Source organism: Balaenoptera ricei, chromosome 14 (assembly GCF_028023285.1).
Source record: "Balaenoptera ricei isolate mBalRic1 chromosome 14, mBalRic1.hap2, whole genome shotgun sequence".
NCBI classification, from domain to species: Eukaryota; Metazoa; Chordata; class Mammalia; order Artiodactyla; family Balaenopteridae; genus Balaenoptera; species Balaenoptera ricei.
Genome location: NC_082652.1, coordinates 86,869,205 through 86,894,961, shown reverse-complemented (window position 1 = coordinate 86,894,961; position 25,757 = coordinate 86,869,205). Strand labels below are relative to the sequence as shown.

At 40.2% G+C, this 25,757-nt stretch overlaps 1 protein-coding gene across 7 annotated transcripts in view; it reads left to right on the top strand.

Moving 5' to 3' along the window:
* Positions 1–25,757, top strand: part of RTTN (rotatin) — a 163,429-nt gene that overhangs the window by 103,077 nt on the left and 34,595 nt on the right. For 6 of the 7 annotated variants that reach the window (XM_059894105.1, XM_059894106.1, XM_059894107.1 and 3 more), the window contains 8 exons: positions 2,624–2,761; positions 5,287–5,504; positions 12,952–13,057; positions 13,809–13,906; positions 15,693–15,770; positions 19,420–19,546; positions 21,608–21,810; positions 24,832–25,099. In XM_059894105.1, coding sequence (XP_059750088.1) covers positions 2,624–2,761; positions 5,287–5,504; positions 12,952–13,057; positions 13,809–13,906; positions 15,693–15,770; positions 19,420–19,546; positions 21,608–21,810; positions 24,832–25,099 — 1,236 coding nt within the window. Of the gene's footprint in view, positions 1–2,623; positions 2,762–5,286; positions 5,505–12,951; positions 13,058–13,808; positions 13,907–15,692; positions 15,771–19,419; positions 19,547–21,607; positions 21,811–24,831; positions 25,100–25,757 lie in introns of those variants that run through there. The other variant, XM_059894109.1, reaches the window with a different exon arrangement.

Below are 25,757 nucleotides of genomic sequence, written 5' to 3'. Positions count from 1 at the left end.
CTAAGGTCTGGAATTTTTTTTTTTTTTGGCTGCGTTGGGCCTTTGTTGCTGTGAGTGGGCTTTCTCTAGTTGCGGCGAGCGGGAGCTACTCTTTGTTGCAGTGTGCGGGCTTTGCATCGCGGTGGCTTCTCTTGTTGCGGAGCATGGGCTCTAGGCCTGCGGGCTTCAGTAGTTGCAGCACGCAGGCTCAGTAGTTGTGGTGCGCGGGCCCTAGAACGTGCAGGCTTCAGTAGTTGTGGTGCGTGGGCTCAGTAGTTGCGGCGTGCTCGCTCTAGGGCGCACGGGCTTCAGTAATTGTGGCACACGGGCTCGGTAGTTGTGGCTCTTGGGATCTAGAGCACAGGCTCAGTAGTTGTGGCACACAAGCTTAGTTGCTCCACGGCATGTGGGATCTTCCCGGATCAGGGCTCAAACCTGTGTCCCCTGCATTAGCAGGCGGATTCTTAACCACTGCACCAGGGAAGTCCTGGAATTCTTGAAAAATATGCTTTGATGAAATGTTGAACATAGAGCTTAGTAGGCGAGAAAATTAAAACAACAAGGTTCGTTGTCAAAATTAAGATATGATAATTGTCTAAAATAGTTTATAATGAAGTAATTGATCATTTGATAATTCTCTTTGCCCATCAATTCATTCTTATTCAGTCCTTTGAATTTATGGATTTGCAGGGTTTAAGTCTGGTAAGTGAAGTGGTTTACGATGCCCAGCAAAGCCGGTACTCAGTGTCTCATCAGTACTAAGTTATCCCAGTGCTAGAGAAGCAGTAATTACTTACATGGAAATTTTACAAGTGGCAGTGATGTCCTGACTAAGCCAATTAGGTTACACCATGCGTTCTCTACAAGGGTGATGTCTCCCTACACGGAGCAAAAAGTGATTCTTGAGGGAAAGGGATGGGGGAGAAAAGTCTTAGCTGCTGGAGTGGTTTGTGGCCCTCAAAAGCTCAACTCTACTCAATAAAATCTTATTCCTTAGTATTTAGTTTCTCTTGTTGGGTATCACTTGAGAAGCTTTGACGTTGAGCTCATGGAACATGCATGAGAAATATGCAAGATCAGTGCTAAAAAGCTGGTGCGAACATGGCTGTGACTGGAGTGCTTTTGATCTAATGCTTGATCCCAAAGTCACATGACAAGAGGTGGCCTGCATGTTTTGGCTGCCACTGGCTGCCTTGTGGATGTTTTATTCATTTCCTTGCTTTGATTTGGGGCTTTGAAAATTAAATTAAAATGGTATATATTTTAATATTTAAGTATATGGAAGTTATTTAACCCATAATTAATTATGCCAAGTGCTGAAAAGAAGAAATGTCAGTAATATCTGAATGTATATTTAGCAGGTGGTTAAGTTAATAGTCATTTTCTCATATCTTTCAAACATTAAACATTCACTAAAATAATTTTTAAGAAATTAAAATTTTTTTCTGGAAAAATAACGGTTTTGAATGATTTTATAAAACATTGATTATACTTCTGGTATATATTTATATGATTTGATGATTTTCATATATAATTTTATATATTTTAATTTATATGTGTAAATAAATTACATTAAAATTATTCAGCAAGCACAGTTATAAAGTTAAATGTGAATAGCTTTTTAGTGTTTAATTTAACTTTAAACTTAAATATTTTATTTGACCATCTTAAGCCTATACTAAATAAAGCTAGTAAGCTTTATATTTATTCTTTTTATGTGTAAAGTATAAATATATAGATATTACATAAACAGATATATGGTATCTGTGAAATTAATATTTCATGGGGATTGTGATAAGGTGACATATGATTAAAAAGACTCCTATTTATAGAGCTGATAATGACAAAAAGGTTGAGAAACACCAAAGGTTGCTACAATCCAGACTCCCTGGAAGATGTTCTTTCCCAGTGCCTCATGGGTGCTGAAGAACACTGAGGGGGGAGCCTTTAGTTCCTTGTAATGAGTTTGACACAGTTGGCAGATAACTGCTGGCGCTGTGGCCACAGATGACTGTCCTAAGGTAGCTATTGCCCTCCAGCTCCCATTTGCCTAGTAGAGAGAAGGGAAAAGCTGTTTTTCCTCTAGAAGGTTAATTGCTGCACCCTTAGCCGTACATAGGCAAAGCTGCAGAATCCTCTTTTGTATCATAGTTTTCCTTTTGGGGAAATACTCTTTTCTGTTCTTCAAAGAAGTTTCCTTTCTTTACTGCTGTGACCTTGGCCATTATGTTTTCCCCTTTCACCCCTACACAAAGCTGCTAGAGGGGATAAAGAAAACAGGAGAAACTTCACTTTTACAGAAGTAGCACAAGCAATGACATGTTTTTATGATGTGCCCAATATGTAGTTCTGAGGCTATGGCTTAATATTCAAGTTGCCAGTTTCTGCTTATTGTTGAATATGCTTTAATAAGAGGAGGATGTGTGAGTGTATATACATTTGTCTATAGGAGGGTGGGTGGAAGAGAGATCTTTAAGAAGCAATGAAAAGGAGAATTTAATTGAAATAAATTTTGGATCATGTTGAATTACATTTGTCTTCATTTGATGAAATACATACCTCTTATTTTATGTGTAATGAAGTGTCTTGGTGAGTTTTTTCTTCTTTGTGTTAATAACTTGAAATGTTTTGATTAATGTTATAGATATAGAGTTAATATCGGCTTTTTATCAGACATGGACACATTTATTTAACCTTCTGGCCGCACTCCTGAGGAAAGCTGGCCCTGCCTCTTTCCCATCTATTACGATGGGTCTGGCCAGGTACTGGGCGACGGTGGTCGGTAAGAAGATAGTCTCTCTGGGTTTGGGGTTGTTCTGCTAATAAAAATTAAGATAATCCCTTATGTCTGATTTTATATATAATTTATATGTATTCTCTAAAATTAAGTTAATTATGGCATGGTATATGAAAGAGGAACCAGGTACTTGCTTCGAGAAATTTGCAATGCTCTTGAGGAGCCCAAAAAATGCATTTAAAAAAAAAAATGAAACATATGTCAAGATACTGTAAAAAAAAGTAAGAAAAGCCTATGGCATTATGAAGACACATGTGATGTGATTATAAAACAATGAGATAGACGTTCTTCTGTTGATGTAGAAACCCACCTCTTTTCTCACACATACGCATTGTGAGTGGGTAAAGCTGCCTATATAATATCCTGCTTACATGATAACTTGGAAAGTTATAATAAAAATAGTGTCTTGTCTTGAGACGTGAGGATTTTCTGATAGCCAAGGGTATAGTGTAGTTAATTATTTTTGTAAGATGTTTTCCATATAGTAGTTGCCTACTACAATAAACAAATGATTGTTTTTTATATTACTGCTATCTTTAATTTTTCATAAAGTCTCTTCTAAATTTTAGCATAGCAAGAGCCTTTTTTTACGTAAATGTATATAAATAACATTTGTTACCTTTTAAAAATAGCCAGTTAAAATGTATTCAAAATTGAGTTCTTTTAAGTTTCCACTAATTCAATTGACTTATTTTTTCACATTTCATTTTATCATTTGGTCATTCTGTAAACTTACATGTATGGTACATTTTGTCACCAGAGTAGTAGTTTTGAAGAAAGGTTATGGGGAAGTACATGTTCAGCAAGAAACAGAATTGTTAGTTATCTGGATATAGGAGTTCTGAGTTTACCCTAAGGGGAATAGTGACCATTTAGGGATTATTATTTTGTTAAAAGAGATAAAAATTGAAAGAGATTGGCCAAGTGAGTGATTAATATTTTCCTCTTGCATCCATGGTGTGGGGCAGGGGGGAAACTACTTTATCATCTGAATCACCAGTAGTACGGAGCAGCTTGCTTTACGGCCCTCATATGGGGCACCTAGGCCAGCTGGTCAAATCTGGCCACTGCCTGATCTGGTAAATAAAATCCTGCTGGAACACAGCCACGCTTATTCATTTCCTTACTGCCTGTGGCTGCTTTCCTGCTACAGCGGTAGAGAGGTGAATATTTGTGACAAAGGCCCATGACCCGCAAAGCATGAAATACCTAGTTACCCTTTGACCCTTTGCAGAAAAAGTTTGCTGACCTATGATTTAAGACTGTTTACCTGACACTATTTCCCTAGTGATAAAATAAAGACATATTAAATTCACAATCTTTCTACAAAATATACACACGGTTTTATATAATAATGGTGCTAATAAAAAACAACCTACTACATATACTGTTAGCTTTGATAATAGCAATGTTAATGAAAATATAACTAATAAGAATGATCATTGATATTCCTTACTGAGGGGTTGTTTTTGTTTGTTTTCTGTTTCTCATCATTTTCCATCCCATGTGCCCATACGCATTTAAAACGTATTAAGTCACTTTGTAACTTAAGTTATCTATAACAGTTTTTTCTCAAATCTGACTAATATTTAGACATCATTTAAATGATTCCCATGAAACCTGCTGACTAAATTTCTTTTCTTATGTTACTTAAGAACATAAGAATTTCTATAAGCCTGAATCTAGGTAGAAATTCTTATGGTTATAACTCTTAGACAAGTATAAATCCAAAATAATATAAAAATAAAACACAAAATTATAAACCAGTGCAGTCAAATTAATAAAATTAATGTAATATAGCAAACATTCTTTTGACTAAATTTAAATCAGTGCTCACAACAGGAAATTAATAATGACTGCTTCAGTCTAGATTCTTTTGAGTTTGTTTGCCTATTCTTTCCTCTCTGTTATACTTGCAGATCACTTCATAATCACTCTTGTTCTCTCTCTGAACTACTTTGAAACCTTTGTTCCTACATTATGCCAACACTGCAAGCTGGGTCTTGTTTTAAGTACTGTTTAGCATCAACTTGTTTGAAAACAGAAAAACAATCACACTTATTTGTAAAGTAGTAACCTAGATAATCCAGAGTAGAGTTACATTAACTATTTTTTAAGGTTAGCACTGAAATAAAAACTCAAAAACTCTAGAGTGTTTTTGGGTCCCCCAGTAGACCCCAGAGGGATCAGTACTCATTTATATATAATCCTCTTATTTTAGATCTTAGCAGATATTGTGTATATGTACACTTGTACACACACACACTCACACTCATATAAAAAAGAACCTATATAAAAAGAACAAAATGAAAATTAGATTCCTTCATCAGTAGGTTGTCTTAGTACTGTTTAACTTACCTTTAAACACTACGGCTATTCGTGTGCTAATAAGCTTTACTTCATTAGAAATAAAAAAGCTATAAACTTCATTACTCAAATAAATCTGATTAACTTCTTTAATTTGGAAGAAGTTTTCAGTCATTTACATATGGAGTTATTCTCTCTTTCAGATATGTTCTGCAGATGTGTGGGTTTGTCTAGCACCTGCCCCACTCTGTGTACTGCCAGCCTGCAATTCCTTTCTCTTCTCCTGACTGAAGAAGCAAAGACGCATCTCCAGGATAAGGACAAAACAAGTTTATGCCACAGTCCAACGATGGCTTCACTTCTTGATAAAACCCAGGAAAGTCAGAAATCTCTAGAACAACTTAATGAAGTAATTCTTCAGGTATGTGATTTCTTAATTTTTCAAGATTTGGTTTAGTTTTTAAATGAATTGACTTTCAGTCTTGGTCTTGTAAGAATTTTTTTCAATCATTTGAATTAAAAAACAATTAATGCTCATTATGACCATTTAAATAATAGAAAAATATATAAAGTTAAATTAACCATCTCCTCTCCAGTCTCATTCATCTGGTGCTGACCGGTTTCTTTAATACACATGATGTAAAAATTCAAAATGAAACCTTAGTAATTTAAATCCGGCTGATTATCAAAATAGTTTGCCAGATCATGACCGGAATGATCACGTTTCAGGAATACAGGTATAAGTCATAGTTTATCGCCACTTTCAAGACACGTTTACATCTTTGAAAATATTTTTACCTCAATGGCATTTGGCTTCTACTGTAAATGAACTATATGTTTAAGGTGTATGTCCGTGGAGGAAGGTGGACGTGGTTGGCATATTTCTGAGAAGGTGCCCCCTTTCCAAACCCTGCTGCCTATTTTATCTTGTAAACTTTTTTTTTGCAATCCTAAAATATGAAAAAAGAATTTTGTTTCATCAAAAACTTTCTAAAGCCACTAAAGTATTGTTATTTTATATATAGATTAACAGTTAAAAAAAAATGGGAAGTGTTTCCTGAGTTGCACAGCTTTTTACAAATAGGACTATTACTAGATTTTTCAGTATTAAGAATCCTTTTTAATAATAATCACATTTAATAAATTAACTATTCTCCAATAAAGTTAAAATTAAAAGAAAATAGTCGTGTGGTTTTATGATTTTCGTCTTCTCACTGCAAGGTGGGTCAGTGGCGGGCGGGCGCATTGACGGCTTTGCTTCCGCTTCCCGGGCGGCCAGCCGCGTTTCACGGTCAGCGTGTGTTCTGCCCGCTTGCTGCCGTCCCCGGGGCCTAGGGTTCTGGGGTCTTTGCGCCTCCCATGCCCGGGCGGGTTGTGGCCGCGCAGGTCCTCCTGGTACGGCCCCTGTGTGTTTGGCATGACAGCCTGACTGCGTTGGGGTGCGGAGGTGGCAGAGGCAGGGGCGGCCCCCGGCCCCGCCTGAGCTGCCTGCGGAGGGGCTCGCGGGCTCTCGGGGACTTCTGTCCCCCTCGCCCAGCGGACTCTAGTGGTCCTCACGGCACAGGAAGGAGCCTGGTAGGGGCTCCCCGACACTTCCTCTTCTGTCTCAGCAGCTTCCTGAGGAGCTGGAGCTCTAGGGGACAGGTCCCCAAAGCATTCCTCAAAGACACCTATTCTTGGGAAGCCACCACTTCCTGTAGCTCCTCCCTCACTCATTCCACTCGATTTTTCTTAGTTTAGAACCCAAACTGGACACTGTTCTAATTGTCTCAGTCACCATCACAACAATAGGCTTGATTAACTGAGTCCCATGATTAACTGAGTCCGATTTTGCACTTTAAGGAATACGGTTGGCTCTCCGTATCTGCGGGTCCTGCCTCCACGGAGTCAACCAAATGCGGATTGACAATGTTTTTTAAAAAATTTTCAGAAAGTTCCAAAAAGCAAAACTTGAATTTGCTGCATGCCCAGCAACTATTCCCATAGCATTTACATTGTATTAGGTATTAGACGTAATCTAGAGATGACTTAACGTACATGGGAGGATGTGCCTAGGTTATATGCAAATACTTCACCATTTTATGTGAGGGACTTGACCCTCCGCAGATTTTGGGGTTCACGGGGGTCCTGGAACCAATCCTCTGTGGATACCGAAGGACCACTCTGTTATAAGCAGGAAACTAAAATGTACACTTTACCGAAGTTCTCCCCCAGCCCCGATGAGAAGTCATTACCAGTTTCCCAACTTTGGCTTTGGCAGAACACTCTTCTCCTGGGCGAGGGGCCTTTGCTCGTGCCAACGTGTTTTCCTCTTCAGGGAAACAGAGGGTATCTCAGTGGTTTTCCTGATGATTAGCTAACTTTCCTCCCTATTTCTTCCACATTGCAAAAGATACAAGATCTGTGTGGATATGGATATGTTAACCAGTTACTTAAATCGTGTTTCCTTATAAATCATACTCTTCTTGCTCATGTAAACAGTAGAATATGAATATGTGACTTTTGTTAGAAGGGCACAGAAATTTAAGACAAAGGAGAGAAAGGAATTTACCCGTGACAGTTTATGAGAAAAACGTATGCCTGACATGAGATGGGGCGTTTATTAATGAACTTCTTAAACTGCAGATACTGTGTTTTCTTAACAGTGCCCTGCATAAAGATGATATGTGAATTAAAATATTGTTAGAATGCATTAAGCAGCAACACATTATAAAAAATCGCATATGTTTCTTAATATATATCCATGTGGGCCATGAATTGTGCCGGGAGTTATATAAAGCAAAGTAAACTATAGTCTTTAAATTATCAGAAAAAATCGAATTCTGAAATTGCCCTTCAAAGGTGTATTTAAATTTTCTGTAAAACTTTACTCAAAAAATATTAGACGTGTGACCTTAGGCATATCACTTAACCTTTTCTTATTCGGTTCTTCGATGCAAAATGGTAGGATTGTATTACATTATTGCTCAGTTTCTGCTGGCTCTAAAATTCTCCGTCTCCTGATAAATTATTATATTGTTTGTAACTTCAATTAAAATGTCTTGACAGAGAATCTTTTGTAACGGCTGCTTTACAGCAGTATCCTACAGATGGTACATGTTGAAAGTTTGCATTTGGTACTCATCTCTTAAATCACGTATGTTTATTTTTCCATAATTTTTGTAATTCTGTTTTGAGGCAGTTTCAGGGTGGTTTCAGGTCAGAAACTGTTAGCTGTCTTTTGAACATAAAATATTGAACACATTTGACTTAATGGAGATTTTGCCTTCTCTAGTGAGATACTCAATATGTTTCATTTGCAGATACATATAGATAACAAGATTAGTAAAGCTATCTCTATAATAGGTCTTGTCTGTAATTGATATATTGGATTATTTTTACTCTTTTTATTTGATATGATATCTGAGGATAGTAATGCAAGGAAACAGCAAACTCTTATGTCACATTTTAGGAGGTATGTTTTACACTACTGCTTAGTGAGTGGTAAAATTCAACAGTAAATCTGTTGGAGAGAAGACTTGTTATATATTTGAGATTCTGCTGTGTTAGTGAATGTTCACTGTAATTAAAAAGGCTTTTCTCTACTTTAGTACCTTGTGGAAAGAAAGCAAAAAGTCTAGATCACCTAGTATATAGGAGGAGTTATATCAAAAACTGCATAACATTTAAACAAATTACATTGAGTCCTCTTATTTTCTTTCTGCCTATGGTTTCTCGCTCTGTATCCTCTTGATTTGTTTTGCGTGTCTGCATCATCCAGTAGCTAGTTGTCTGTCACTTCACCTGTTGTATGTGGAATCTTAGCCTCCCCTCCTGCCCCCGGCTCCTCACCCTTACAGGGTGTCCTGCCCTCACGCTCACAACTCCTTGTCTGCAGTAAGAGCTAAGTGGGAGACGAAATTAAATCCTGTGCTCTGGCCTTCGGTCTATGTTGAAAAGTGTGTGGATTTACTAGAGGTTAGTTCTCTCTTTCTTTCTTTCTTTCTTTTTTTTTTTTTTTTAAGTTTTGGGTTTTCATACCAGTTTTACCACCTACACATTTTAGAGTGCCAGTTTTGTAAGTATTTTTAACCAAAGTAGGGAACTTCTGCCACCTTCCCTCATTTCCCTCTTCTCAGAGGTGACTCCTTGTACCTCTTTAGCTTATTATTTTATAGTTTCCCTTCCATGTCTCTAAATAACATGCTTGTATTTCTTTATCTTGATTATTTAGTTTTGGACTCTGTTGATTTTCTGGTGTGGAAAATGAGACTTTTAACTCTCTTTCCATGTTCCACCTACCTACCCAACCGCGGTGGGTTTCCCTCTCATTCCCCCAGTATTATATAGCTTCACATTGACTAGGATTAGGCAGGGTGCAGTGTTAAACTGTGAAAACGGTATACGCAATTGAACCATGTTGCAGTGTTCACCTTTCTTTTCCTGCACAGCTTTCTTTTTCCTTAGAGGTAATTGTATTATTTTTCATTTGATGAGTTTTCTCTTATCACTGGAAAGCTCCTTCCTTGTTCTTTGCCAGCCATTGAATGTCTTCCTAGTATATTCAGAAATGTGAGAACTTGTATCAGCTTCATCTTCCGGAAGAAATGACTCCCGATTCCTTCTGACCTGCTTGGTGCCCAGTGTTATCCTGGGGTCTCCATTCACTTCCTTCCTGGGGAATTCCTTCACCTCTCTGCCTTCTCCTGTGACCCCCCTGTGCCCCATGCCTTCTTTTGGTAGAGTTTCTTTTCCAGAAGCTTCCAGAGAAAAGGCGCATAGGAGGCTTTTTTGAAATCTAGCCACGCTTCCATTTAATTTATAGTTTGGCCAAGTGAGAATTCTGGACTGGAAATCATTCACTTCAGAGTTTTAAAAGCATTCGTCTATTTCCTTTAACTTTTCATGTTACTGTAGAGAACTCTGAAGTCATTGTGATTCCTGGTATCTCTCTCCTGGAAGTTTTTAGAATTTTTTTTTTTGTCCCTAATATTCTGCATTTTCCTGATGAAGTACCTAGGTGTGGGTCTCTTTTTTCTGTTGTGCTGGGCTTTCTCGGGGGTTCTTTTCATCTGTAAACTCCTGTTTTTTAATGACTTCATTGACATTCCCTCCACTTTATAGGCTCTGTGTGCTGGGAACTTTTGTTAAGTTTTCTTCTTCCTGCATAATCTCTCTTTTCTTCTTTTTCGTCCCATTATTTTGTTTTCTATCCCCTGCTGTGGGAGCTTTTGTCAGATGTCTGCTAGTCTTGGTTGTCTGTTATATTTTAAACCGGGAGGCGTAAAGCAGGCGGGTGCTCTGAGCATGTGAGCGGCGCTGGCGAGCTGCAGGCTCTGTGCGGGAGGGATCTGGCTGGGTCGTTTTGTGACCCAGTCTCGGTGAGCCTGTCACATTCCCAAGAGAGGAAGCTTCCGACCTCCTGCCTGGGGTTGAAAACCCACGTGTGCCAGCTGTTCTGCAGCAAAGTTGGAGAGAGCTGGGGTCTTAGAATTTCATTGGAACAGTTTCACTTAATCCTTCCTTGTTTTCGGTAGAACACCCTCGCCTACACAGGTGCCGGATCTCCGCCAGTTTAGAATCCTTCTCACTCATCCTCTCCAGAGACTAGACCTCCAGTTTTTTATAAGGATTGGGGAGGAAGAGTGGCTTCGCTGCACAGAGCCTGATGGGAAGAATCTGGTCATGTAACTGCTTCTCAGAGAGTTTTCACACAGTCCTCCTTCACTCTCACTTCCCGGGGTACATGGTACTAAGGTTCCTCAGCCGTTGTCAATTCAGTGTATGGACTGGGGTGATACTCTTGTTTTTCTCACTCATCGCTTAGAATCTGGATTCTCAGGCCTGCGAATGCATTGGCCATTCATCCATCGACTTTCTAGTTTCCAAACTTGCACGTGCATGTGTGTGTGTGTGTGTGTTGAATCCCATTTCTGTCATTTTAATGAGATTTCACGAGAGAATAAAAGACACATCTGTGTGCACAACTCTTTCCCTAGAACTCTTACCTCCTTTTTTCCCTCATTGCTGCAGACAGTAGATGAGTAGTGTTTTTCAATGAGCTAAGTTTTGTTTTCCTCAAATCACTAATACGTGCAGGTTCAATAAGGATGTGCTTGTGAGAGCAGTTTTCCTATTAATGGTGAAGATTGTTGATAGACAAATTGGGATTCTCATAGTTAACTATAATGATTATACTCCATAGATATTCATCATCCTATAACACTTCACTGCCTTTTCACCCCTTTCTCATGGTCACACTCAGCATGGTCTTTATCAAGCATTCCTGGCCTGGCCATTTAATATCAATCTAACATTGGCCAGACAGGGACCTGCCTGGTTCGAGGCAGCGACCTAAGTGAGATATTTAAGATGGAATCACTGCCCCTGGTGGGAGGGCTGGGAGGCCCCCCACTCTACTCTGCAGGCTCCTCCCGTGTCACGCTGCCAAGTGTAGGCCGGGCTGGAATTGTAAATGGAGTTGCACCTGTGTAATTATGCTGTACTATATTTTATGTAAAATTATGTCATTTAAGCTTAATTTTAATAATACTATAAAGCTGGATCATTTTTAACTTATGGTAGAAGGAAAAGTTATGAATTTGAATGATATCTAATATTTATAAACCAAATGAAGAACTTCTAGATTCTTCAACTTGAGCTTATGAACCCCTTGAACTTGTAATAAAAATGTACTCATATATCCACATGAGAATCTTACCACGAAAAATTCACCTGAATCTAGTCAACCCTTTAGAGCTAAAACACCCAGTAAATGGGAAATAACAGAGGAGAGAAGACAAATTAAAATCATTACAAGGAAGCAAACAGACTGTTCCATAATGTGAGCCATTCTGTAGGATGACTGATCTGGTTTATTCAACGTCTCAACAACAACAGTGAAAAACCCTGGTGGGTGGCGTGGGGTAGGGGGGAAGAGGCAGGTGATCACAGGAGATATAATGTACAGATATGATGTGAAGGGTCCATTGGGTCCCGATTCCAATAAGCCAACTGTGAGAAGACATTTTTGAGACAAAAGAGAAAAATCTGAATTTTGACTGCATGTTAACTGATACCAAGAAATTATTGATAAGTAGTTTAGGCATGATAATGGCTTTATGGTTATGTATACTGGAGTGTGCCATTTTATGATATCTACTGTTTACTTTAAAATACTTCAGCCAAAAATGTTTTAAAAGAGTATGAGGGTTTGTTATCCTGTTTTTTCTACTCTTACACATACTTGAATTTTTTATAATGAAAGATTTTTAACTCATAAATTCAAATGTATAAAGGAAATATACCAAAATATCAGCATTTTCAAAATTACAAGTGATTTTTCATTTATGTGAGAGTCAAAAAATTAAGTACTATTTTTTTTTGAAAAACATGCCACACGATAGGTTAATGTTGCTATAGAAATGAAAGATGGAAAGAACGAAATCACCTGAGATACAGGGGTACATTGAGTAGAAATTGAGGGAGGGGAATGTGTCTCAAGAAGAAGACAGGAGGAATTTGATAACAGTTCTCCAATTCCACAGTTTTCCAAGGGACCTTTTAAATAAATTACATGTGTTCATATATTCTCTGGTGAATTTGATTAAGTGCATAAACTTGCTATGTGTTAGTACTAAACATAGCTTTTTTCTTTAGATGATGAGTCTTTGAGAATGATTTTTGTTCTTTTCCATATTATAAATTTCTTATTCAGTCTTATCCACACAGAGGATTCTCAAATCTTAATAATTCATCAGATTCCAGTGAATTTCATGGAATAGTTGAAAACTAACCATAGCTTTTAAATGTAATGCATCTTTTATTCACAACCATTTTGCTCCAGCTTAAGTTCTTCTCGAAGGCAGTTTGATATATGTTCTTTGCAGTGTTATGAAGGAAAATCCTCCAGAGATGTCCTGAAAAGAGTCGCTGTGAATGCGCTGATGTCGCTTCTGGCCGTCAGTAGAAGAGCACAGAAACACGCGCTGAAGGGTGAGCCACCTGACGCATCAGCTCTTTTTATGGCATGCTTTCAATTCATATATTTTACTTCCTGTTCGTTTTAATTTTCTTTGGACTCAAAGTGTAAAGAGCTTTAGTGTCAGTAAAAAAAATACAGGTTTTATTTTCCCTGTACAGAAACATAGTAAACATGCATTACTTTTAAAATAAAAAGATTACACACGTAGATTATTTTTTGTGTAATGATTCTGACTCCAGAGAATCTATATCTAAATATTAGAGAAGCTTTTAAAAGTAGCACATCACTCAATTTCATAATAGTAACTAGAAGCACATATTGCACACGTGAAGAAATCACGTAGTTTTGATAGTAATAACAACTGCATTAGATGATCCTATATTTTCGTAGAAATTTCCCCTCTAGTGTGTCATAATTTCTCATCTGGAATCAGGGAGCACAGGTCTTAGAGATGAAAGAGAACATCAAGCAGCAACATCAAGCCCACTAATTTGAGTTGTGACTTTGCTACTGAAACAAACTCTGCACGCCTCCAACGTAAATGAGACGTGGGTGGTATCATACTAAGTTGAAAACAAGCGGGCTTTAGCATTTTAGTTCTCTTACGTTTTTATCCTCTGATTCATTAACGTCTCACTGAAAGTGCGAAAATGAAGTTGGTTGGAAATAGAAAATGTTATTTTTTTGAGAGTTTGTTATGTGTAGTTTTAACTTTTTCGGAAATGGAATATCCTTTTGATTTTTTTGGATTTTGCCTTTCAGCCCATCTAATAGACAGTTGCGTGGAGCAGATGAAGCACATTCACGCACAGCTGAACCTGGAATCTCTGAGGCCTGGGAGGGCAGCACTGAAGAAAAAGGTGACTGAATTCTCAAGTTCTGGGAGGCAGGAAGGGCCATACGTAGAGACTGTCTTCTCCAGTATCCTTGTGCTTATAAATGACACCAATGTTTGGTTGAAATGAGTGTCTGTTTTAGAAGAAAGTTACAGCCAAATAAATGAATGGGATTTCTACATTAGCAGGTTTGCATTTGGGGTTTGTGTGTGTGTGTGTGTCTCTCTCTCTCTTAGTTCTCACTTGAAAATCTTTTAATGAGATTTATATATTATATGTTGTTGTTATAAGCATTTTGGAGTGTGCGTGATACATTTTTATACTACAAAAAGAAAATCTTTCTCTCATAGGATCACTAGGAATGAGATAACTTCCTAAGTGTTTTCTATATGGTAGGCACTATTCTAAACATTTCGTATTTATTATCCCCTGCACACTCATGACACCACAGTCACATAACTACTAATGGATAAAGCCACTGTTTGCCCCGTATCTGCGTGGTTGCAGAGCTGGTATTCCTAATCCGTGTTTATTTCCTTCCATGACTTCTGAATGTCTGTTTTAAGCGTTGAGTCTGCTGGACTCATGTTCAAACTGCATTTTCATGGTAAACTTGAAATAACACAGGTTTTTAAAAAAATTATATTTTGTATTGAGATTACATTGGTTTATAACATTATATGTTTCATGTGTACAACATTATATTTCTATTTCTGTATACGCTACACCACACTCATCACCAAAAGTTTAGTTTCCATCTGTCACTGTAGAGTTGACTCCCTTTACCCTTTTTGCCCTCCCCCTCATCCCTTCCCTTTCTGGTAACCACTGCTCTGGTCTCTGTATCTCCGTGTTTGTTTTTATTTTGTTTGGTTTGTTCATTTGTTTTGGGGTTGTTTGTTTGTTTGTTTGTTTGTTTTTTATATTCCACATGTGGGTGTAATCATGCAACATTTGTCTTCCTCTGTCTGACTTCTTTAACTTAGCATAGTGCCCTCAGGGTCCATCTGTGTTACTGCAAATGGCAGGATTGTGTGTGTGTGTGTGTGTGTGTGTGTGTGTGTGGCTGAGTAATATTCCATTGGATATATACACCACATGTTTTTAATCCATTCATCTGTCAGTGGTCACTTACGTTGCTTCCATATCTGAACTGTTGGAAATAACACAGTTTTTATATAATAGCAATGGTTAATACTAATAACTATGGTTAAAAAGATCTGCCACACAGGCTTACTGAGAAAGTGAATATGTGTATATGTTTATAAGTATATCTATTATATATACATATAATATATATATATAGATCTAAGACCATTATTGCAGCAGTCTATGTAATAACTAGTTTCTACTGCATTTGATAAGAAACCAAGAAAAAGCCATATTTGATAATTTCATTGGTCCAGGGGCTTATATGTTTGTCAGTTTCTTTTCTTGCCTCTTTTCCTTTTTCCTCTCATGCAGAGGCCCTTTACTTCATCATTGAGAGTGTCAGCCAACACCTGATATGACCGAAAACCAGTCAGTACCTGCTTCACTTTATCAAGATGAAACATGGAACTTATTATATATCTCAGTTCCTCCGTGCTTGATAGAACAGAAATAGCTTTTTCTTGGTGGATGTGCTTCTCGAGATATGGTCATCTTTCAGAGATCATTAGCCTGTCAGTTCCCTCAAAGCTATGGTGGTCAGGCACAGTGAGAGCATAGCTGCATTGTAATGTGACCCAGGGGAGAAGGAATTACTGTATGTAAAAAGTGGAATATGCTATTGTTGTTCACATTTTTCAACTACTTTTTGTTTAAACAGGAGGATGGTTTTATTAAAGAGTTAAGCATTGCCATGCAGCTTCTAAGAAATTGTCTTTATCAAAATGAAGAATGTAAAGTAAGTAGAGCTTCTTTTCAAAATTTTGATAGTGCTGTTATTAAACAGTTTAAATTTTATATGAGATAATTAGGGAAAATGGAAAACTCTTTGAATTTTTTTTTTGATGCACGGTTGATTGGTTTGTAAGCTCAGTGTTCATTCTCAGAAATGGATGCACCTAATCTTATCATAATTCCTCAACCCTGATGACATTTCTTATGTCAGCGTTTTATCACTGAAACTTTAACTTCAGGCAGCTAAAGCAAACTTGAGCCTCTTTTTTTCTACCGGTAGCCATTTCGGTTGTTTTTTTTTTTAGCTAAGATGGAATGAATGGCTGTGTATGTCTTTTTTTTTTTTTTAATTAATTAATTAATTAATATTTGGCTGCGTTGGGTCTTCGTTGCTGCACGCAGGCTTTTCTCTAGTTGTGGCGAGTGGGGGCTACTCTTCGTTGCAGTGTGTGGGCTTCTCATTGCGGTGGCTTCTCTTTGTTGCAGAGCACGGGCTCTAGGCTTGCGGGCTTCAGTAGTTGTGGCACGTGGGCTCAGTAGTTGCAGCGCGTGGGCTCAGTAGTTGTGGCACACGGGCTTAGTTGCTCCGCGGCATGTGGTAATCTTCCCAGACCAGGGCTCGAACCCATGTCCCCTGCATTGGCAGACGGGTTCTTAACCACTGCACCACCAGGGAAGCCCCATGGCTATGTATGTATCTTAAGGCAGAATTTTTTCAAAGGTGGTTGTTAGACAGCTGTCCAAGGGGATAAGTAGAGGTGTCTGCATCCATAGGAAAGAAGATGAGGGTGTCTCCCGCTTCAGAGGAGAAATTGCTTACTGCTGTTGCCGCGTGTGGGCCTGTTGACGTGCAGGAGGTTCTTCACTCCCAGCTCTGCCGCAGCCCCTCTGTTGTTTTGCTCTGTCTGTGAGCATTGACGCTGTCATTTAACACAGCCGTTGGTGCTGTTATACAGGATATAGTGTCTGGAACACTTTGATTTGCTTGGTCATAGTGATAACGACACTTTTGAAGAACTAGCTTCCACACAGAATTACTATGGAAAATGACTAAGATGAAGATAAATTACAGAAGTTTTCTTTTTTAAAAAAATTTCTTACCTTTTTTGTTTTTAGTTGTGATAAAACTGGAAAATATATACTATATCTAGGAAATGAACATCTTGAACACATATCCCTTAAACTGTGTAAAATAATCTGTTCAAGACACATGACTAACAGTTTACATTTCAAAGCAATTTGATGGGAATTAAGCATTGATAGATTCCATTAAGATTCCCAATGGCACAAACTTTTTACTCCAAATAGAGGTGTCATTTACTAAGCTTGTTAGGGTCCTTGTGACTGGGTGCAGTTGGTGTGCGTCCGTGACACCTCACTCAGGCAACACGCCAGCACGCTTTCCAAGTAGGATCTGCCTGTGGACTTCCGAGATGCTCGCCTGGGTACTGGTTGCAAGTGTAGTGTTCACATTTGTAACACATTAGCCAACTATGAAAGTGTAATCTCTCCGTAAGTCACGTGTTTCTGCATTTCCGAGTTGTTTAATAAGGAATCCAAAGAAGAATATTTAGATTACTCTTGAGAATAAACATAGTTCTAGGGGGCAAAGATTCTTAATTTCTTTTCCTGTTCCAACTTACCTGAGGTGTGTGACACACTCCCATCACTAACTGTTGGTCACTCTTGTGGTGATTCACCAAGTCACCCACGCCCGCCCCACCCCGCTGTCTATACGTATGACACGGAGGAGTTTCCATACCGGAAAGGTCACCGGGGCTGTGAGGTAGATGGACTGAAGAGCGGGCAAGGTTAGAGGAGGTGAATGTGCTGGTGCAGCAAGAGGTGACGAGACCTTAGCCGGGCAGGGAGAGCGGGGAAGGAGGGAGGGGAGCAAATGCGAGAGACTGAGGAGAAAGAAGAGAGATGTAGAACGACTTCCAGGCTCAAGTTTACCGCAGGCGTGCCTAACAGAGCGGCGTGTAGCCGTGAGGGATCCCCATGTTGGGTTCGCACGTCGTAGTGTAAAGTGTCTTCGGGCTATCAGGGTGGAAAGTGGCTGGTGGTCAGTGGATTACATGGCTCTGGGACTCTGAGGGGCAGCGCAGACTGGGGATCTTAGGAGTTAGCAGTGCATAGAGGTGTTTGTAGCCATGACTATCGTTGAAATTTCCCAAGAGAGCATGTAGTGAAAGCCTAGGTCATATCCTCAGAAAATATAACTATTTAAGAGGAGACAGAAAACAGCTGAGAAGGGAATGCTGGAGAGAGTTTGGAGGGGTTCTAGGATAGAGGGACTGCATGGAAATGAAGAAGAAAGAGCCCTTAATAGTTGCCACAGTGCCTGAGGGTTTGACAGCTATAAAGGTAGGAGCGATTTTACCAGCCTCATCAGTTCAGAAAAGAAATTGAAGTAGGCTGAAGATTTAATAATAGCTGGGAAATGACAGCAGTAAGAGTACTCTTCCTAGAAGCTTGGTTCTGAAAAGCAGCATTTATAATTTAGGACATACAGCATCAAAGGAAGCTAGTCTGTATGTTTACTCCTAACATGTAAAGTGCTTAAATATAAACAGAAATGAGCAAATCGGGGCCTAGTTATTAAAGAGACAGGAAGGGAAGAACTAATAGATGGGTAAAGATCCCTGAGGAGGCACACGGGGCTGTGTTCCAGAACACAGATGGACAGATCAGTCTCTGCCGAAAGAGGAGCACCTATTCCTCACTGCCAGGCAGGAAGGATGAATGCAGGGATACACAGATAGACCGTGTGGATGGAACGGCGGAGGAGAGAAGGAGCTCATATCTCATCGTTTCTGTCTTCTCTGTGAAACAGTAAGCAGGGTCGTCTGCGGCAGTCGTAGGGCTGTGCTCCAAGCCTGTGGAGAGTGGGGAGTAGCATTGGGAATAACCTGCCTACTCTCTTTACGGAGTACTGATACTCCATAAAATTGTGTAGGGCATTATATGAAGGCCCACACGTGTGCACATGGGTCTACAAATTGCCTAGTAATTCTGTTCATTAAAAAAATTGTTGCATTTACTGCCAATAGTTATATTTTATCCATAATATTGTCCCAGCGGTAACTGATCTTCGTAATAAAAACTGAGTTACTTAAGAATGATTGATTTAGCATAATATTTTGACTGAAGTTTATCATATTCAGCTTATTTAAAAACAGTAGTCTACTTCTGATCTATCTGTCTAACCACACATATTAGATATAGATACATATACATACACCCAGGGAGAGGGGGGGAGGGGAGAACTCAGAATTGATCAGAATGTTTCCTTAACGAGAAAATCCCTTTTCTTAACCATATCATAGCATTTATAAGAGTTTATTTAATGTTGCAAGATATCACTGTCTTGCTTAATTTACAGGTTCAGAAGCTGTTTTTCTACATTTCTGACCTAAGCTGCATATTCTGGTCACCCCAGTGTTGCAGGGACTTCCTGAGACTGGTCAGGCTTGTGGTCAGGGCAGTCCGGGTTGCAAGGTGCTGAATCTGTCCATAGGATTCCTTTCTCTAATCAGAACAAAAATCAATTCAGTTTTTGTCTCATGTTGGTGACAAGTTTTCTGGCTTTGATTTTAATTTATATTTTCATTATTCAGACTAATGCTGCCCTTGTTTCCTTCCTGCTGCAGGAGTCAGCCCTGGAAGCTCATCTCGTCCCTGTCTTGCACGCTCTCTGGCCTTGGCTTTTGATGGATGATTCACTGATGCAAACTGCCCTGCAGCTGCTTTGTGTCTATACTGCAAATTTTCCAAATGGTAAATGGAACCCAATGCTGCCTTTCAAAAATATACTACAATACTAATCTTATGTAATGTTGTTAAAGTGGAAAAATGAATATACATTTTGAAGTGTTTCTTCCACTTATTTGAGGGTATGTTGGTTACAAGTATGCTTTCTCATAGGTATCATAAGAACGAGCAGTTACGTTAGTATATGTTTGATGAGACAGAAGAGTCATTAGACAGCTCAGGGAATAGAGAGGGAGAAACTGTCGCAATTATATGGCAGCAGAACGTTGAATTTAAGAGGAAAATTGAGAGTGAAAATTATGATGGAAGACCTTAAAAACAGGTTAAGGTTAAAACTTTAAGAGATTCCAGAGCAGGAGGCTGGCATGATGAAAGGTAGTTCTGGGTTCGGTTGGCTTGGCAACAGTTGGTATCGTTGGGGTGCCTCTTTCATTCCTGCACTTGACAGACTTTTTATTGAGAGCCTCCCGGGGCCCTGCATTGTTAGAGGCCAACAACTAAGAGAGAGCAGAGCAAGCGGGGAGGTGACTTGGGAAGAGAGGAGAAGGTGTGAGGTAGCTGTTTGAGGGGAAGGAAGTGGGGGGCACTGTGGGCAGTGTGAGTTTCCCATGTAAACTTAGGGTCACAGATTTAAGGTTTAGTCAGCAAGTTGAAGGTTTGCGTGCTTCTTCCAGCAACAGTCAGCAGCGTAGCAGTTGGATTCTCCGAGTATCAGAAGACAGACAGAGAAAGGACCGGAACTGAGAACATTCACAGCCATCTTGGCACCGCTGTGTGCTGGGGGTGGCTTTTTCCTCCCTCCACCCTGGAGCCGCCCGTCCTGTCGCCCACTCCGCGTGCCTCTGGCCGTGTGAGCTGGCGGGAGCGGAGCCTCAGGCCCTGTGGTGTATGGAGAGCACTGCAGGGCGGCGGCGTCCTTGTTTTCAGGCCGCTGCTGTTGACTTTCCCTCCTCACTCCTGCTCTCACTGCTGCCCACCCCGGCTCACGGCTTCTTGCAGCGTGACCGGCGGGGCACAGCCGTCTCTGAAGTGTGGCCTCTGCACATCACCCTTCTTTACCCCACCCTTCACTCCTTAATTTAGGGTTTAGGGAGGTGTGCTTAGGGGAAGAAAAGAATCCGTTGCAAAATACTGAGCAAAAGAAACATGTATTGGGTTGGCCAAAAAGTTTGGGATTGTTCCATAAGATGCTACAGAAAAACCCGAACGAACTTTTGGCCAACCCAATACTTTACGATAAATCTTTGAAACCATAATCTATGTTGCTTACGTACTTACAGTTGATGCAAATATTAGAATGTGGTTCTAACTGAGGAAGAAGCTTTTTATTTTCCTGTCTTGTTTGTTTCCAAGCAAACCTGCATCATTTAGTGATAGTTTTGTGTAACGAATGGAAACCTTGGTATTTGGATACTGCTATGTAGTGTGAATACAGGAAAGATCACTCTATTGATTTGTGTTTACCTACCTTTTATGAGTTTATTTTACAGAATGTATTTGATTCAGATCTAGTTGTACTTAAGCTGGCCTCCTTGCATGGACTTTCACAAGCTAATCACACCTTAGGCTTACGTTACAATACAGTAAAATGCATTTCTAATTCTTTTATGATTATTTTTCTCTTTCGATAAATCCCATATGGTTGTTTAATTTACTGAGTAAACGCTGGACTCTGGAAAACCAGTTGATGCTACTGCTGGCGCTCGCTGCTCATGAGCTGTGTGACCTTGAGCAAGTCACTGACACCTCTGAGCCCTGAGACGTCGTTTAGCGTATATGGCTGGTGGCATTTGTCCTGTCCTCCCACCCCAGGATTATCATGTTCCTCATTTTTTTCTTCTGTAAAATGGAGGCATTAGACCACAGTGTTTTTAAATGCTTTATTGAGGTCATTAGGCCCTCAGTCCATTAGATCAGATGCAGACATATCAGCGCTAGCCTTCAGTGCTATTGCAGTTCACAGGCTAATGGCCAAGTGCTTTGATAGACAGACATGCTTTACCACTCAGGTTGTTGAACTAAAGCGTGACGCTGAGACGACGTTGTGATAGACTGTTGTTTTTGAAGGTTGCAGTTCTCTCTGTTGGTCAAGTTACGGACAGTATCCTGTTCAAGCTGCACATCGAGGGGCCCCTGGCAGCTCCCTGATGCTGTGTATCCTGAAGATGGCTTCCCAGGTGCCTCTCGAGAACACTGCAGTCCAGCAGATGGTTTTCATGTTTCTTTCAAACCTGGCCTTGTCTCATGACTGTAAAGGGGTAATTCAAAAAGTAAGTACTTAAACTCTCCTTCCTATCATAAAAAAGAGACTCAGTAACATAATCCTTTCAACCGAGGACATGTGTGAAAGGTCTAGAACTCAGTTTCTAGGATTAATTATTATGATTTTAAGGCATTTTATTTTAAAGGATTGTAAAAAGATCAGGAGGTTCACTTTGTTTAAAGCCTGTTGATAGGTGATACATGAAAAGTGACAGAAACTAGAATATGATCATACCATTCCCTTTTAGTTTGTCTTCTTAGCTTTTGGACTGTATTTTCTCTCTCTCAAAGATGACGGTTTTAGAAAGACAGCTGTGTTACATTTATTTGAGATCATAAAAGCGATATATTGGTCTTTAAACAGACCAAATTGAGCAGTAACAGTTCTAGTTCAATTTGCATTGTCAAATGGTTTGTGAAATCATGGCCCCTCCCCAAGTTAGACCTAACTTCTTTATGGCACACAGGTGACTTTTCAGTCCCTGAGACTCCTGTGTCAGAACGTGACTTCCCACTGCTGCTTTCAACTTGGGCGCTTTAAGAGGGACGGTTGGCTTAAGCAAACCCAATACACGTGTTCCCTTAGGCTGTATTTAGGTGCGTATAAACAGGATCCCTAATTTGGAAGATCCCTTAAAATTTGAATATGGTCAGGTTATCTGTTACTTACTAGTACATAGTAATTTGAATGCTTCCCTTTCATTTACATGAAGGCCAAGGTAAATTGCAAGAGTTGACCACATTCATAGGAACTGAGTCTCCTTTTCCTCTATTGTATCATCTCCCCAGCCACCACCCCCTCCAAAAAAAAACACACTTTGAGTGCAATCTCTAAATAAATAGCAGTCTTACTAAACAAAGGTCTTCTCAGTGGTATGTTGGAGCTAACTCACGCTGGTTCATGAGTGTTTTTGTTAATTTTCAGGAATTTTGCAAGCCAGCTGACATCTTGGTGGTATCTTGAAATCAGCCATGGTGGGAATATTCACGCCATGCACATCAGGGACCTACTACTCTCACCTCAGCTGTTTATTTGCCAGCACATGGCTGGTATTTGCTGTGTGTGTGTGTGTGTGTGTGTGTGTGTGAAGTCATCCGGAACTGGATTTTGTTGGGGGAGGGGCAGTGCTTTCTGCCACTTCCTTATGGAGAGCACGCTGGTAGGAAGCAAAGTAGGAATTCCCAAGTGGAATATAGATGCTAATCTTGGATCTGATGTGTGACTGAGCTGATGCTTATTCTTTTTAAGCTTCAGTTTCTTCATTCAAAAAAATTTTAGGTTAAACAAAATGATCTCTAAGATATTTCAACCCCCAATCTATGATTTGGTAAGGCACTTAAGCATATTTTGTTTTTCTCCTTTTTTTAAAAAAAAAAAAAAAAATTTATTTATTTGGTTGCGCCGGCTCTTAGTGGCGGCAGGCGGGCTCCTTAGTCGCGGCATGCATGGGGGGTCTAGTTCCCTGACCAGGGATCGAACCCGGGCCCCCTGCATGGGGAACGCGCAGTCCTATCCACTGTGATACCAGGGAAGTCCCCTTTAGCGTATTTTGATATAAGTGTGATCGGACTCCATTTCATCAGATTTCCATTTCAGGTGCAGATCGGTCAGGTTATTTTTCCTCTGCTCTAATTAGGAATCCTCCAAGCCTTCCTCTGCTCATTGTTATGACGAGCCCTGGACGCTTTCAGCTACACCTCCCGTAACTCATCTCTAGTTATTAGAAAATGTAGCTAATGCTGTTGTACAACTAACATTCTAAAATCATCTGTTTTCTCTCTACCATGGCATATTTCTTTGCATTCTACCCAATGCAGGAAATCGTCTAAAAACGTCTTCAGGCCCAGCAAAAAGAAGGACTGCCCAGAGCATAGTTACAATTTAAAGTACTATCATATATTTTATCACTGTTGTCAACTCCAGATCTCCAAGATCATGGCAGAATCTAGCTGAATGGGAAAGACAAGGGATGAATTTAAGAAGCAGTCATTTGGGCTGAGAGGTGGGAAGAGATGTGAGTGACGGCAAGGGCAGGGCAGAGTGGGATGCAGTTCTGCAGTTTACTTGTTGCTTGGGTGGTGTTGCTAATGTTTCTGTAGCTCGTTTCGTTCTTGTACTCAGTCCTTTTACATAAAAGTGCCAAACTTATTTTATAGATTCAAACCAAAATTTTGATTTAGGTGTAGGGGAACCCAAGAAATAAGCCAGAATAAATTGTTAAACAGGAAGAAAGATGAGCTATTCTGGAGAGTTGTGAAAGTTAAGCGATTGTATTTCTGCACCCTGATCCAAATGCCTATGGTTCCCATGCTGTCCTGGGCTTCTTCTTGATCTAATACTTTTATGCTTTCTTTCCTTGTTTGCATACAGATTATTCTAGGCAATAAGTTATTGTCTTTCACATAGTTCGGGGTTTGGTGTGGTTTTATGGAAGGGGTTTTATTTGGAGGTTGAAATGACTCTTACAGTTAAGTAATGGAGCTTTCTCATCTATAAGTTTACAAGAATGACATGTAGCCACGAGAAATCATCTGTAATGATGAGCAGCTGGGGTAAAGTGAATATAAGATGTACCCACAGATTTTTTTTAAAAAACACTTGTCCTTGGTACTACCAGAGTTGTTAACTGGTGTCCAAGACTGACTGAGGTTTTGTTTCTTTTTCTTTCCTATAGGATAGCTTTAAATGAGTAGCAAAATTGCCAGAAGGTAGACAGAAAGAGAAAACTCAAGAAGCCTGAAATAATCCCCAAACTGAATGATCAATCCTAAATAACTAAGAGTTGACTAGTTACTTTATCCATCATCAGGAAAGGATTAGTAAGAATTACAATTTGAGTACTATTTTGTTCTCCTTAACCTTTTCACTTATACCTGGAAACAGTATAGATGGAGTGTTTGGAAGGTATTGGGAGGAAGGAGAAACTAAAGTTGGGGAAGAGAGGAGCGCTAGTGCTTGATCTCTGAGGGACTAGGAAAATAATGAAGAGACTCAAGAGGAAAATAATATTCTCTCTATTTATCCACAGAGTAACTTCTTACAGAACTTTCTGTCTCTAACATTGCCAAAAGGAGGAAATAAACATCTCAGTAATCTGACCATTCTTTGGTTGAAGTTACTCCTGAATATATCATTTGGAGAAGATGGGCAGCAAATGATCCTGAGGCTCGATGGCTGTTTAGACTTACTTACAGAGATGAGCAAATTCAAGCATAAGAGCAGCCCTTATCTACCTCTTCTTATTTTTCATAACATTTGCTTCAACCCTGCCAATAAGCCCAAGATCCTGGCTAATGGTGAGTATTCTGCCCGTACACCACACGCATCCATTTATACGTGTGGTTATTCAGGTGAAAACACAGAATAGTTTATAAATAATGTGCCAGGTGCTTATTCAGCACGCGCCACGTTCGAGGCCCTGTGGGAGGCCGCAGCTGTAGGGACGAATCGAATCGGGCGTGATTCCCGCCCCTGAGATGCTGCTGAGTCTCCCGGGCTAACAAGTCGCCGCACGACGGCCAGGCTGGATCCAGGAGGTAGCACCGAGCTGGGCCTGGGCCCCACCTCCTCCTCCCGCCCCTCCTCCCGTCCTTCCTGCCGGTCCTCTGACTCCTCCAGCCTTTGAGCGGGCGCTGCCCTGTCCGTGGGGCCTGCCCAGACCAGCCTGCCCACGTGGGAGCCCCACCTCTTCCTCCTGCCTCCCCGCCCTCTCACCCTCTGCCCCTTCCCCTGCTCTACCTTTCGCCATAGCATTACCACCAGCTGCTACACTGTGTTTTCAGTGTATACCTAGGTGTTCCTCGTCTGCCTGCACCGGAACATAAGCTCTTACAAGTCAGGAGGTTTCTGTCTCTTTTGTTCACGTGTATGCGGAGCAGCTAGAATCGCGCCCGTCACTAGTGGGCGCCCAGGGGGCGTGTGAGCTGGAGGGCGACACTGAGCAGGCAGCAGGGC